This window comes from Rhinopithecus bieti, unplaced genomic scaffold (assembly GCF_001698545.2).
Source record: "Rhinopithecus bieti isolate Rb0 unplaced genomic scaffold, ASM169854v2 scaffold_23816, whole genome shotgun sequence".
In the NCBI taxonomy this organism is placed as follows: domain Eukaryota; kingdom Metazoa; phylum Chordata; class Mammalia; order Primates; family Cercopithecidae; genus Rhinopithecus; species Rhinopithecus bieti.
The window spans coordinates 756091-769888 of record NW_016811019.1 but is presented as its reverse complement, the minus strand read 5'-3'; the positions used below and the strand labels follow the sequence as shown (position 1 = coordinate 769888).

The 13798-nt window shown below is 41.7% G+C and overlaps 1 protein-coding gene and 1 pseudogene across 1 annotated transcript in view; both read left to right on the top strand.

Annotated features, from left to right (window-relative positions):
• ATAD2B (ATPase family AAA domain containing 2B) overlaps positions 1–13798 on the top strand; it is a 139735-nt gene that overhangs the window by 1650 nt on the left and 124287 nt on the right. The window contains exons 3-6 of the mRNA XM_017893318.1: positions 801–903; positions 1756–1864; positions 5403–5519; positions 10511–10586. Of these exons, the coding sequence (XP_017748807.1) occupies positions 801–903; positions 1756–1864; positions 5403–5519; positions 10511–10586 (405 nt within the window). The remainder of the gene's footprint in view (positions 1–800; positions 904–1755; positions 1865–5402; positions 5520–10510; positions 10587–13798) is intronic.
• The window catches only part of LOC108543025 (phosphoglycerate mutase 1-like), a 1378-nt pseudogene continuing 416 nt past the window's right edge, over positions 12837–13798 (top strand).

Genomic DNA, 13798 nt, shown 5'->3' with positions numbered 1-13798 from the left:
GAATGTCAGTGTTTTACTTGAATTTCTGAAAGAGTCTTTCCAGTAAACTTTATAAGGCTTTAAACTTTTTACAAATTGTTTTATTTTATACAATTACTTATTTTTATACAAATAAAAATAAAATAATTTTATGCACTTATTTTATACAAGTTATTAACACCATCTTCAATGAAAAGATTGAATTAGTATTTTTTCAGTGTCATATATCTGATAATTATTCATAGAGGCATTATGGATTTTTTTATTGGGACCTTATTAACAAAAGCCTTATATTTAAAAAGTTTTATTTTAATGTGTATATTAAGGTAGAAGATGTCCTGGTTTTGCTTTTCTTATTGGGCACTGTATTCTGATGATGGATGCTGGTTATGAAAGAGGTATTTAATTGGGATGTGGGGGGCACACCACTGTAATTGCAGCACTTTGGGAGGCTGAGATGAATGAATCGCTTGAGCACAGGAGTTCAAGAACAGCCTAGGCAACATGGTGAAACCCCATCTCCACAGAAAAATATAAAAATTGGCTGGGCATGGTAGTGCATGCCTGTAGTCTCAGCTACTCAGGAGGCTGAGGTGGGAGGATCATTTGAGTCCAGGAGGTTGAGGCTGCAGTGAGCCATGAACAGGCCACTGTACTCCAGCTTGGGTGACAGAGGGACACTTTATCTAAAAAAAACAAAAAAGAAAAAAAGTTGTGTATAATTACACATCAGAGATGATTTGATTACGCTTTCACAAAGAGCTCTTTTATGTATATGGTGTCGTTATTGTCTAAATCCTGATTTTATTGTATGATTGTAGCACTGCTGAAGCTGTGCTACAGGAAATGGACAACATTAACATCCGACGGAATCGTCGATCAGGAGAAGTAGAACGACTTCGAATGTGGACAGATACAGAATTTGTGAGTATATTAGCTGTAGCAATCTTTGTAAATATTTTTTATTTTAATTGAGGAATTTAAAGGGAGAATGCAACAGTTGGATGTTTTTGGATTAGCACAAGTATTCCTTCCTGTTCGTTTCCAACTTAGTTTGGGATTTTATTGGTTCCTTGCTTCTTTTCTTCGTTCTCCTCTTGCTATAACCTTCCCAAGAAAACCCTCTTCACTTTTGCTGTATGAGTCACCTTAAAGTGCAACTGTGCTTCTGTTACTCTTCTGATTTGAACCATTAATGGCTTTTTGTTGTGCACTGAATTTATTAAAAACACCTTGATGTTTATGATCTGGCTTCAACTTTGTTTTCTCACATACCATTGCCTAAGTGTAAACAAATCATTCTTGTTCCTATAACTTTTACTCTTAATACTTCTAGTTAGTGACTGATGCAGTTCTATCTTTGTTTCGAGGTTCATTTCAGACACTGCCTCCCTTCCCTTTACCCCATAACAAAAGGAGGGTCTTCTCTTTCAATTCTAGAGTACTTTGTGCCTCTCTTTGTGGCATTTAACTTATTTTACTTTCTTTTATAATTACCTGTGATTGTCTTATTTCCCTCCTACTAGGGTGTAATTTGCTTGAGGGAGAAAGTATGTTGCTGGCATTATGTGTTTTACATTTTTATAAGTTTGTTATAAGTTTTTTTCTTTTTATTTCTTACATTTATTTAATTTAGGAAGTTCTGTTTTCACGAATCTATGGCATGCAAATAGGTGCTCAATAAATTTTGTTGAGCAGGTGTGTCCCATTGGGTTGTTTTTTTATAGTGGAGAATAAATGTCGTGTTACTATTTGACAGATTTCTTTCTTTAAAAGGAAAACATGGATATGTATTCAAGAGTGAAAAGGCGAAGAAAGTCACTAAGGAGAAATAGTTATGGGATACAAAATCATCATGAAGTTTCTACTGAGGGTGAAGAAGAAGGTTTGTAAAGCATCTTTTGAAATTCTAGAAAGTTCAGGTGGGAGGGAGGAAAAATAAAATATACAAGTGGTATTTGTAGACTATTACCGAGTCTACAGTGGATTTTGAGGTCTATATTGTATAATTTGAAATAATTTATTAATTTAGTTGGCAATCTGACTTTCATTTCCTTCATTTGGAAAAATCCTTTTAAGTGCACATCGTACATTATGTAATGTATTTCATTAGTAGCCATTGGTAGTCCTTCAGTGATCTGGTATGGGATTTGCTTTGGGCTCATTTGCTTCTTAGATGAGGACTTTTTTGTACTTAGGCACCTTCTAACTGGATGGTTACTTTGTTATCCATGGCCTCTAAATCTCTGATTATGTGGATCTTAAATTTAGGTATGGTCTGAGAAATAAAGAGTAAAGTTTAGAGAGACTTCTAATACCAGTGGAAGGGGACTATACTATCCTTTTCTGAGGCCTTCGTGGGTTCTGAACTGAAGAACCCAGACTGAATTTGTAGGGCCGGAGTTGGGAACATGACAGCAGCACATTGGCCCCGTGGATTATAAATTGATGAAGAGTATACCCTTAGGATTTAATTCTGTAGGCATTAATCTTTTTTTTTTTTTTTTTGAGACAGAGTCTTGTTCTTGTTGCTCAGGCTGGGGTGCAGTAGCACGATCTCGGCTCACTGCAGACTGCCTCCCGGGTCAAGCGATTCTCCTGCCTCAGCCTTTCGAATACCTGGCATTACAGGCATGCACCACCATGTCTGGCTAATTTTTGCATTTTTAGTAGAGATGCGGTTTCACCTTGTTGTCCAGGCTTGTGTTGAACTCCTGACCTCAGGTGATCCGCCTCCCTCGGCCTCCCAAAGTGCTAGTGTTACCGGCGTGAGCCACCGCACCTGGCCTGGCATTAATCTTTATTGAATTGGATTTTCAGATGATTTGGTGTATTGTAAATGCAAATTAGTAGTACTTTATAGGAGAATCTTACTAGTTCCCATTATTTGTGTAGTTTAGATTGAGAAGACTGTGTTTTTAAAAAAATTCTGTAGTTAATATTTTGTTAGCCAGTTTTGAAGAGGTGATATTTCTAATGAAGGCACTTTATTGAGCAAATATTATTGTTGTTACAGCTAGAACCTCTAAATTGCTTCCTTTGGAGAAAATCAGTATAGGTGAGACAGATTTATAATGTGATTTTTGCCTTTTCATTAACTGAACATCTTTGTAGAGTTTCCAAAGTAGATATGCCATATTTAGAATTTTTGCCTGTAATACTGTGTTATGGTACAGACATTTTTCAAAAAGTAATGTTTTGGATATTTAGATAACTTATTTAGGTACAAGTATTTTATAGTATTATTTAGATAAATACTGTGTTTGTTGATTTTGTGTACAACCTAACAATAAAATTTTCAAATAATGCTTTCCGATGTCATGAGTAAAATATGAAGTCCTTGGCAGGTTTTTTTTTTTTTTTTTTTTTTGAGACAGTTTTTCACTCTGTCACCTAGGCTGGAGCGCATTGTCACAATCACAGTTCACTGCAGCCTTGACCTCCCAGGCTCAAGCAATCCTCCCACCTCAGCCTCCTGAGTAGCTGGGACCATAAGCACGTGCCATCATGCTCGGCTAAATCGTTTGTAATTTTTATAGAGATGGGGTCTCAATATGTTTGTTGCCCAGGCTGGTCTTGATTGCCTGAGTTCAAATAGTCTTCCTGCCTCAGCCTCCCAAAGTGCTGGGTTTATAGGCATAAACCACCATGTCCAGCCCTTTGCAATTTTAGTCTTCTACTTCCCTAAGTATCACTGCCAGCTTTATATTTTTTTCTGTGCTTTAATATGATTGTATTATATTGACAGTTCTTATGGTTAAAAAGTTACATATTGCATTTGGGGGTTCATATGCTTATTAATTTTCATCAATTTTTTTTTTAGAGGCCAGGTGTGGTGGCTCACCCCTGTAATCCCAGCACTTTGGGAGGCTGAGGCAGGTGGATCACTTGAGGTCAGGAGTTTGAGACCAGCCTGGCCAACATAGTGAAACCCTGTCTACCAACAATACAAAAATTAGCCGGGCATTGTGGTGCATGCCTGTAATCCCAGCTACTTGGGAGGCTGAGATATGAGATTCGCTTGAACCCGAGAGGCAGAGGTTTCAGTGAGCTAAGATCATGCACTCCAGCCTGGGTGACAGAGCGAGATTCTGTCCCCAAAAAATAACAATGAACAATATTAGAGATGGAGTCTTGCTTTGTTACCCCAGACTGAACTCAAACTCCTGGGCTCAAGCCATCCTCCTGCCTTAGCCTCCTAAGTAATTGAGACTACAGGCAGGTGCCTTAGCGTCCAGCTAGACTCTTATTTTAACTGGACTTAGATGTTATATTGTAGCTATAGCCAAATCATTTTTAAAAAATAATATTTCGGCTAATGCCTGTAATCTTAGCACTTTGGGAGGCCGAGGCGGGCAGATCGCCTGACGTCAGGAGTTCAAGACCAGCTTGGTCAGTGTGGCGAAACCCCGTCTCTACTGAAAATATAAAATTAACCAAGCATGGTGATACATGGCTGTAGTCCCAGCTACTTGGGAGGCTGAGGCAGGAGAATTGCTTGAGCCTGGGAGGCAGAGGTTGCAGTGAGCCCAGATCACACCAGCCTGGCGACAGAGCAAGACTCCGTCTCAAAAAAAAAAAGAATTGGCCGGGCGCGGTGGCTCAAGCCTGTAATCCCAGCACTTTGGGAGGCCGAGACGGGCGGATCACGAGGTCAGGAGATCGAGACCATCCTGGCTAACACGGTGAAACCCCGTCTCTACTAAAAATACAAAAAACTAGCCGGATGAGCTGAGATCTGGCCACTGCACTCCAGCCTGGGCGACAGAGCGAGACTCCGTCTCAACAACAACAACAACAACAACAACAACAAAAAAAAAGAATTATAAAATGATCACTCATGTCAAGAAATAAACTATTACCAATACCCTAGTCTGTTTCATGCTCCATCTCAATGCGTACATGCACTTTGCTACCAAAATGTAACTAATCCATGCTTAATTGTGGTCAACAGGTCTAACAAATCATTACACTGCCAACATAAGTTGCTTTTGCTGTAACATTAGTAATTACCTATAAGCATATTTTTTTGAATTACCAAGGGTATTTGAATACTAATTTAGTGGTTAATTGAGCATTGATTGAGGTTTGCTGTAGTTGGATAAAATTTTAAGTCTGTTTTCTATTATTGCGTTGTATGACCAAAGCGAATCAAAGTTCCTAAGTAAATCAAGAGATAAAATATGATCACATTAATTTATTTAGCAGATAATTGTATTGATCATTGGCAGGGAAAGTATTTTCTTTTACATCCATTTAGGTTGATTTTTAATTATGTATGCTTTACATGGTATGTTGGCACTTAAATGTCACCTGTGCAAAAAGAGTAATGGATAAAGTGTAAATATTCAGTTCTAGAGTAAACCAATCCTTTTGGATTAAAACAATGCTTTTTTCTTTTGTTTTTGTGTGTGGGAAACTAGAATCTCAAGAGGAGGATGGAGATATAGAAGTTGAAGAGGCAGAAGGAGAAGAAAATGATAGACCATATAATTTGAGACAGAGAAAAACAGTGGATCGATACCAAGCACCTCCAATAGGTAGGCAACTGTAAATAACTTTTTTATTTTTGGTAGTTGTGTAACTTACTCTGCCCCACTGCTTTTTTTTTTTTTTGAGATGGAGTCTCACTCTGTTGCCCAGGCTGGAGTGCAGTGGCACGATCCCGGCTCACTGCAAGCTCTGCCTCCCAAGTTCACTCCATTCTCCTGCTTCAGCCTCCCAAGTAGCTGGGACTACAGGTGCCTGCCACCACGAGGTCGGGAGATCAAGACTATCCTGGCTAACACGGTGAAACCCTGTCTCTACTAAAAATGCCCCACTGCTTTTTAAAAAATTAGTATTGCCAAATTTAAAAGAAGGAAATCTCTTACGGGTTTTATATACTGTATCTTTTACTACATATACTTCTGTGCACACACATGCAACTGAAGGAAAGTCAAAGTATGTGGTAGCAGTATTGATTTACATACAGCATGTACATTTTATTTATAGAAGCTTGTATTTAGTAATACTGCTCATACTTCTGTATTACACTGTATAGTTTACTGAGCACTTTAATTTACAGCAATTCTTCAGGGAAAGTATCTCTCTCTTTTTTTTTTTTGAGACAGAGTCTGCAGTCACCCAGGCTGTAGTACAGTGGCATTATCACAGTGCACTGCAGCTTCCATCTCCTGGGTTCAAGCAATTCTCCTGCCTCAGCCCGCTGAGTAGCTGGGATTATAGGTGCCTGCAACCACACCCGGCTAATTTTTGTATTTTTTCAGTAGAGACAGGGTTTCGCCATGCTGGCCAGGCTGGTCTTGAACTCCTGACCACAGGTGGTCGGCCCACCTCGGCCTCCCAAAGTGCTGGGATTACAGGTGTGAGCCACTGTGCATGGCCTAGGGAAAGTATCTTTATGGTCCAAGAGATTAAGCGACTTACCCGAGGTCACAAAAATAGTATGTGGCTGCAGCTTGGCCAATAACTTAGTTGTTTTCTTTTTTCTTTTTCTTTTTTTGCTGAGAGAAGGAAAAAGTTAAAAGTTTATCTTTTAGAGAAGGGATCTCACTGTGTTGTTCATGGTGCAATGTAGTGGCTGTTCGGAAGCACAAACATAACATACTACAGCCTCAAACTCCTGAGCTCAAGCTATCTTCCTACCTCAACTCCTTGTGTAACTAGAACTACAGGTGTACACCACCATGCCTAGCTAATTAATTTTTTTTGTAGAAACAGGGTCTTGCTATGTTGCCCAGGTTGGTTTTGAACTCCTGGCCTCAAGGGATTCTCCTGCCTTTGCCTCCCAAAGCACTGTGATGGCTTGAACCACTGCACCCACCTGTGTATTCCTTTTTTTTTTTTTTCTGAATAGCATTCTGTGGTGTGGGTATATCACAATTTGTTTATCCATTCATTTGTTACTTGACATTATGATCCTTTCCAGTTTTTGGCTATTACAAATAAAGTTGTGATGAACAGGTCTTTGTGTGGTCATACGTTTGTATATTTCTAACAAATACCAAGGAGTAGAAAGGCTGGATTTTATGATGAGATATAAGAAGTTACCAAACTCTTTTTAAAGTGGTTATACCACTTTCACTAAAAGTGTATGAGAGCTGTAGTTGCTCTGTATTCTTGCCAACACTTGCTATACTCAGATTATTTAATTAATTTTAACAGGTATTTATTATAGTTTTAGTTTGCATTTCCCTAATGGTGTTGGAGCATCTTTTTATGTGTTTTTTTTTTTTTTTTTTTTGACAGTGGTAAATCTGGGGTAAGATGTCTGTTCAGATCTCTTGCTATTTTTTCAATTGGGTTGTTTGCTTTCTTATTATTGAGTTTTGAGATTCTTTATATGTTCTGGATATTAGACCTTTAACAGATATGTCATTTGCAAATATTTTTAAGACAAGACAGTCTGTTACTTGTCTTTTTTATTCTCTCAATAGTATCTTTTGAAAAACAGAAGTGAGTGCAGTGGCACAATCTCTGCTCACTGCAAGCTCTTCCTCCTGGGTTCCTGCCATTCCCCTGCCTCAGCCTCCTGAGTAGCTGGGACTACAGGCACCCACCAGCACACCTGGCTAATTTTTTGTATTTTTAGTAGAGACGATGTTTCTCCGTGTTGGCCAGGATGGTCTCGATCTCCTGACCTCGTGATCTGCCCACCTTGGCCTCCCAGAGTACTGGGATTACAGGCATGAGCCACTGCAGTGGCCTGTTTATTTCTTTTTTGAGACAGAGTCTCACTCTGTTGCCCAGGCTGGAATGCATTGGTGCAGTCTTGGCTCACCGCAACCTCCGCCTCGTGGGTTCAAGCGATTCTCCTGCCTCAGCCTCCCAAGTAGCTGGGACTGCAGGCATGCGCTACCACACCTAGCTAATTTTTGTATTTTTAGTACAGACGGGCTTTCACCATGTTGGCCAGGCTGGTCTCGAACTCCTGACCTTAGGTGGTCCACCCGTGTTGGCTTCCTAAAGTACTGGGATTACAGGTGTGAGCCACCATGCCTGGCCCATTTGTAATTTTTAATGAACTCCAATTTATACTTTTTGCTTTTTTTTTTTTTTTTTGAGATAGGGTCATCCAGGCTGGAGTGCAGGGGCACAAACATGGCTCACTGCAGCCTTCTCCTGCTTCAGCCTGCTGAGGTACATGTCACCATGCTTGGCTAATTTAAAAAAATATTTTTGTAGAGTTGGGTTCTTTTTTTCTTTTCTTTTTCTCTCTCTCTCTTTTTTTTTTTTTGAGATAGTCTTACTCTGTCGCCCAAACTGGAGTGCAGTGGCGCTCTTGGCTTATTGCAGCCTCTGTTGCCCTGGTTCAAGTGATTCTCCTGTCTCAGCCTCCTGAGTAGCTGGGATTACAGGCATCTGCCACCGTGCCTGGCTAATTTTTGTATTTTTATTAGAGACGGGGGTTTCACTATCTTGGCCAGGCTGGTCTTGAACTCCTGACCTCTTGATCCACCTGCCTTAGCCTCCCAAAGGGCTGGGATTACAAGTTGTGAGCCACCACGCCCGGCCCTTCCCTCCCTCCTTCCCTTCTTCCCTCTCTCCCCCAACCCCTTATTTCTTTTCTCTTTTTCTCTCTCCCTTTCCCCTCCCTCCCTCCCTCCCTCCCTTCCTTCCTTCCTTTTTTTGTGACAAAGTCTTACTCTGTCACCTAGGCTGGAGTGCAGTGGCGTGATCTCAGCTCACTGCAACCTCTGCCTCCCGGAATCAGGTGATTCTCCTGCTTTACCCTCTTGAGTAGCTGGCTTGAGTAGCTGGGATTACAGGCGCATGCTACATGCCTGGCTAATTTTTGTATATATATATTTTTTAGAGAGACGAGGTTTCACCATATTGGTCAGGCTGGTCTCAAACTTCTGACCTTAAGTGATCTGCCATGCCTCGAACTAGAGTTGGGTTTTTTTTTGAGACGGAGTCTCGCTCTGTCACCCAGGCTGGAGTGCAGTGGCCAGATCTCAGCTCACTGCAAGCTCCGCCTCCCGGGTTCCCGCCATTCTCCTGCCTCAGCCTCCCGAATAGCTGGGACTACAGGCGCCCGCCACCTCGTCCGGCTAGTTTTTTGTATTTTTTAGTAGAGACGGGGTTTCACCGTGTTAACCAGGATGGTCTCGATCTCCTGACCTCGTGATCCGCCCGTCTCGGCCTCCCAAAGTGCTGGGATTACAGGCTTGAGCCACTGCGCCCGGCCTACTAGAGTTGAGTTCTTACTGTGTTGCCCAGATTGGTCTGGAACTCCTGGGCTCAAAGCAATACTCTGACTTGGCCTTTCAAAGGCCCGGGACTGTGCCCAGCCTATAACAATTTTTTTTTTTTTTAATGAATCGTTTCTTAAATGGATTGTGCTAAATTTCTTTTTTTCTTTCTTTCTTTCTTTTTTTTTTTTTGAGACGGAGTTTCGCTCTTGTTGCCCAGGCTGGAGTTCAGTGGCGCGATCTTGGCTCACTGCAACCTCTGCCTTCCAGGTTCAAGCGATTCTTCTGCGTCAGCCTCCCAAGTAGCTGGGGTTACAGGCATGCGCCACCACACCCAGCTGATTTTGTATTTTAAGTAGAGACCGGGTTTCTCCATGTTGGTCAGCCTGGTCTTGAACTCCCCACCTCAGGTGATCCACCCGCCTCAGCCTCCCAAAGTGCTAGGATTACAGGCGTGAGTCTCCGCACCCAGCTACATTTTTAAAAATGGATCATGTGTCTAAGAAATCTTTGTGTAACTCATAGTCACAAAGATTAAGTTAACATCTGTTTAGAATGTTTATTTGCAACTTCATAGTATTGCCACAAAATTTTTATTTTTGTTTTGCTTCTAGACAGCATTTGGTACTTGAAGACACATGACTAGGTTTTATTTAAAAAGTTAACAGGGGCCAGGCACAGTGTCTCACGCCTGTAATCCCAGCAATTTGGGAGGCCTAAGTGGGCAGATCATGAGGTCAGGAGTTTGAGACCATCCTGGCCCACATGGTGAAACCCCGTTTCTAGTAAAAATACAAAAATTAGTTGGGCATGACTGTGGGTGCCTGTAATCCCAGCTACCCAGGAGGCTGAGGCAGGAGAATCGCTTGGACCTGTGAGGCAGAGGTTGCAGTGAGCTGAGATCGCGCCACTGCATTCCAATCTGGGAGACAGAGTGAGACTCCATATCAAAAAAAAAAAAAAAAATTAACAGGGCTACGTGCGGTGGCTTATCCTGTAATCCCAGCACTTTGGGAGGCTGAAGTGGGCAGATCACGAGGTCAGGAGATCGCGACCATCCTGGCCAACATGGTGAAAACCTGTCTCTACTAAAAATACAAAAATTAGCTGGGTGTGGTGGCACACACCTGTAGTCTCAGCTGCTTGGGAGGCTGAGGTAGGAGAATTGCTTGAACCTAGGAGGGGGAGGTTGCAGTGAACGAGAGATCACGCCACTGTAGAGCGAGACTCTGTCAAAAAACAACAAAAAAAAAGTGAGCTGAAGTCATTTCTACTCCTTTAATACATTAATTTATCAATTTATTATTTCTTTATATCCTTTTCTTCCCTTTTAGTACCAGCTCATCAAAAAAAGAGGGAAAACACGCTGTTTGATATTCATAGATCTCCAGCAAGAAGAAGCCATATTAGGTAAGGTTTGTTTTTGAAAGGAAACATTTGCATTTGTCAATGAGAGACTAATTGTGTCTTTTTTTCTTTAATTAGTGACTTGTAGTTGTCATCCTACGTGCTACTGCTATCTTCCTGATTCACAGTTTGCCTGGAATATTTCTTGTTTTAACAATTATGTTCACTGAAGCTACACAGCTCTTTGGTCTCTTAGCAGAGTTGAATCTAAGGGAACCATATTGCTTTCATTTGAAGCATTGATTCGAGTTAATCTTTGATATTTTTCCCCCCTAATTATCCTTTCTTTTACATGTAGGTACAAAGGAAGCTTTCTACTTTTTTTTTTTTTTTTTGAAGTGGAGTCTTGCTTTGTCGCCCAGACTGGAGGCTGGAGGGCAGTGGCGCAATCTCAGCTCCCTGCAACCTCTTCTCCTGGGTTCAACCAATTCTGCTGTCTTAGCCTCCCGAGTAGCTGGGATTTCAGGTCGCCCAGGCTGGAGTACAGTGGCGCAATCTCAGGTCACTGCAAGCTCTGCCTCCTGGATTCATGCCATTCTCCTGCGTCAGCCTCCCAAGTAGCTGGGACTACAGGCACCCGCCACCATACCTGGCTAATTTTCGTATTTTAGTAGAGATGGGGTTTTACTGTGTTAGCCAGGATGGTCTTGATCTCCTGACCTTGTGATCCGCCCGCCTTGGCCTCCCAAAGTGCTGGGATTACAGTCATGAGCCACCGCGCCCGGCCCTAATTATCCTTTCTTTTACGTGTAGAAGAAAATAGAAATAAAGGAAGGTTTCTACTTTTAAAAGTTTATTTTTTATTTTTGAGACAGGGTCTTGCTCTCTCACCCAGGCTGGAGTGCAGTGGCATGATCATGGCTCATTGCAGCCTCAGTCTCCTGGACTCAAACAATCCTCCCATGTCAGCCTCCCGAGTAACTGGGACTACAGACACACGCCACTATGCCCAGCTAATTTTTATATTGTTTGTAGAGATGGGGCTTTGCCACCTTGCCCAGGCTGGTCTTGAACTCCTGGGCTCAAGTGATCCCAAAGTGCTGGGATTACAGGCCTGAGCCACTGTGCCCAGCCAAGCTTTTAATTTTTATGAAATTCAGGTTACCTATTTTTTGTTTTGTGCTTATGCTTTTACTGTTATATCTAAGAATCCATTGCCAACTCAGAGATCATGAAGATTTGTTTCTGTGATTTCCTTTGTTTATAGTTTTAGCTCTTATGTTTAGGTCTTTGATTTACTTAGTTAATTTTTGTATATGGTTTGAGTTCATTTTGTATAGTTTTGTATATATACTCCTTGGCTTTTAAGCTCTTTTTTCTTTTTTTTTTTTTTTGAGACAGAGCCTTACTCAGTTGCCCGGGCTGGAGCGCAGTGATGTGATCTCGGCTCACTGCAACCTCTTGCCTCCTGAGTTGAAGCAATTCTCCTGGCTCAGCCTCCCCAGTAGCTGGGATTACAGGCATGCACCACCACGCCTGGCTAATTTTTGTATTTTTAGTAGATATGGGGTTTCACCATGTTGGCCAGGCTGGTCTCGAACTCCTGACCTCAAGTGATCTGCTTGCCTCAGCCTCCCAAAGTGCTGGGATTACAGGCATGAGCCACTGTGCCCAGTCCCAACTAGAATTTTGGCTTTTCAGTTATTTATTGGGAAATTATGTATATAACTCTTTTTGTTGTGTTATTGTTATTTGTATAACACTTAACAGTGTTACAGATCTAACAATACATTGTTGGAATTATTACTTTATATGATTTAATGGCTTTTACTGAAGCTACGAGAAGAAATATTAGCAAGTACAGTTGGCCCTTTTTAGCCACAGGTTCTGTATCTGTGAATGCAACCAACCACGCCTCGAAAATATTTGAGAAAAAACCCCAACAATACAACAACAAAAAATACAGCTTGATGACTATTTACATAGCATATGTGTTGTATTAGGTATTATAATTAATTTAGAGGTGATTTAAAGTATACAAGAGGTAACTCTTAAATTAAGTCTTTGATAAATTTTCAAATAAAGTGTATGGGAGGATGTGTGTAGGCCATTTGCAATGTGCAAACACTATACCATTTTTATGTAAGGGACTTAAGCATACTTGGATTTTGGTATTCACAAGGGTCCTGGAACCATTCCCCTGTAGATACTAAGGGATGACTGTATATGTTTATAGGTATTGTTAACTTCTAAATTTATTTACCATTTTTGGTTCTCTTTATTTTTTCTTATGCATTCAGTTTACTATCTGAAGTCATTTCCTTAGACGAATACAACTTTTCTTCCACCAACTTCCTTCTGTGCTGTTACTGGCAAATTAATTACATTTCTGTAAATTATAGACCCAATACACACATAAACTTGGGAACTTTCCTGATGGGGAGGAAGAAGTAGAGGAGAGGATAAATACCAAAATTGCAAAGAATAAGTAGATAATTTTTGCAACTATCTTCCTGGAGAATTGGGAAGTATCAAAAATTGATGCAGGGCCTCCCTAGTCTGCCGCCATGGCCGCCTACAAACTGGTGCTGATCCGGCCCAGCAAGAGCACCTGGAACCTGGAGAACTGCTTCAGCGGCTGGTACAACGCCAGCATGAGCCCGATGGGCCACGAGGAGGTGAAGAGTTGCAGGCAGGCGCTGCGAGATGCTGGCTATGAGTTTGACATCTGTTTCACTTCAGTGCAGAAGAGAGCAATCTGGACCCTCTGGACAGTGCTAGATGCCATTGATCAGATGTGGTTGCCTGTAGTGAGGACTTGGTGCCTCAATGAGCGGCACTATGGGGGTCTGATTGGTCTCAATAAAGCAGAAACTGCTGCAAAGCATGGTGAGGCCCAGGTGAAGATCTGGAAGCTCTCCTATGATATTCCACCACCTCCAGTGGAGCCTGACCATCCTTTCTACAGCAACATTAGTAAGGATCGCAGACCTCAGAGAGGATCAGCTACCCTCCTGTGAGTGTCTGAAGGACTCTCGAAGCCAGAGCTCTGCCCTTTTGGAATGAAGAAATAGTTCCCCTCCTAAAGGAGGGGAAAAGGTACTGATTGTGGCCCATGGCAACAGCCTCCAGGGCATTGTGAAACATTTGGAGGGTCTCTCTGAAGAGGCTGTCATGGAGCTGAACCTGCCGACTGGTATTCCCATTGTCTGTGAATTTGACAAGAACTTGAAGACCATCAGGTGCATGCAGTTCCTGGGGATGAAGAGACTGTG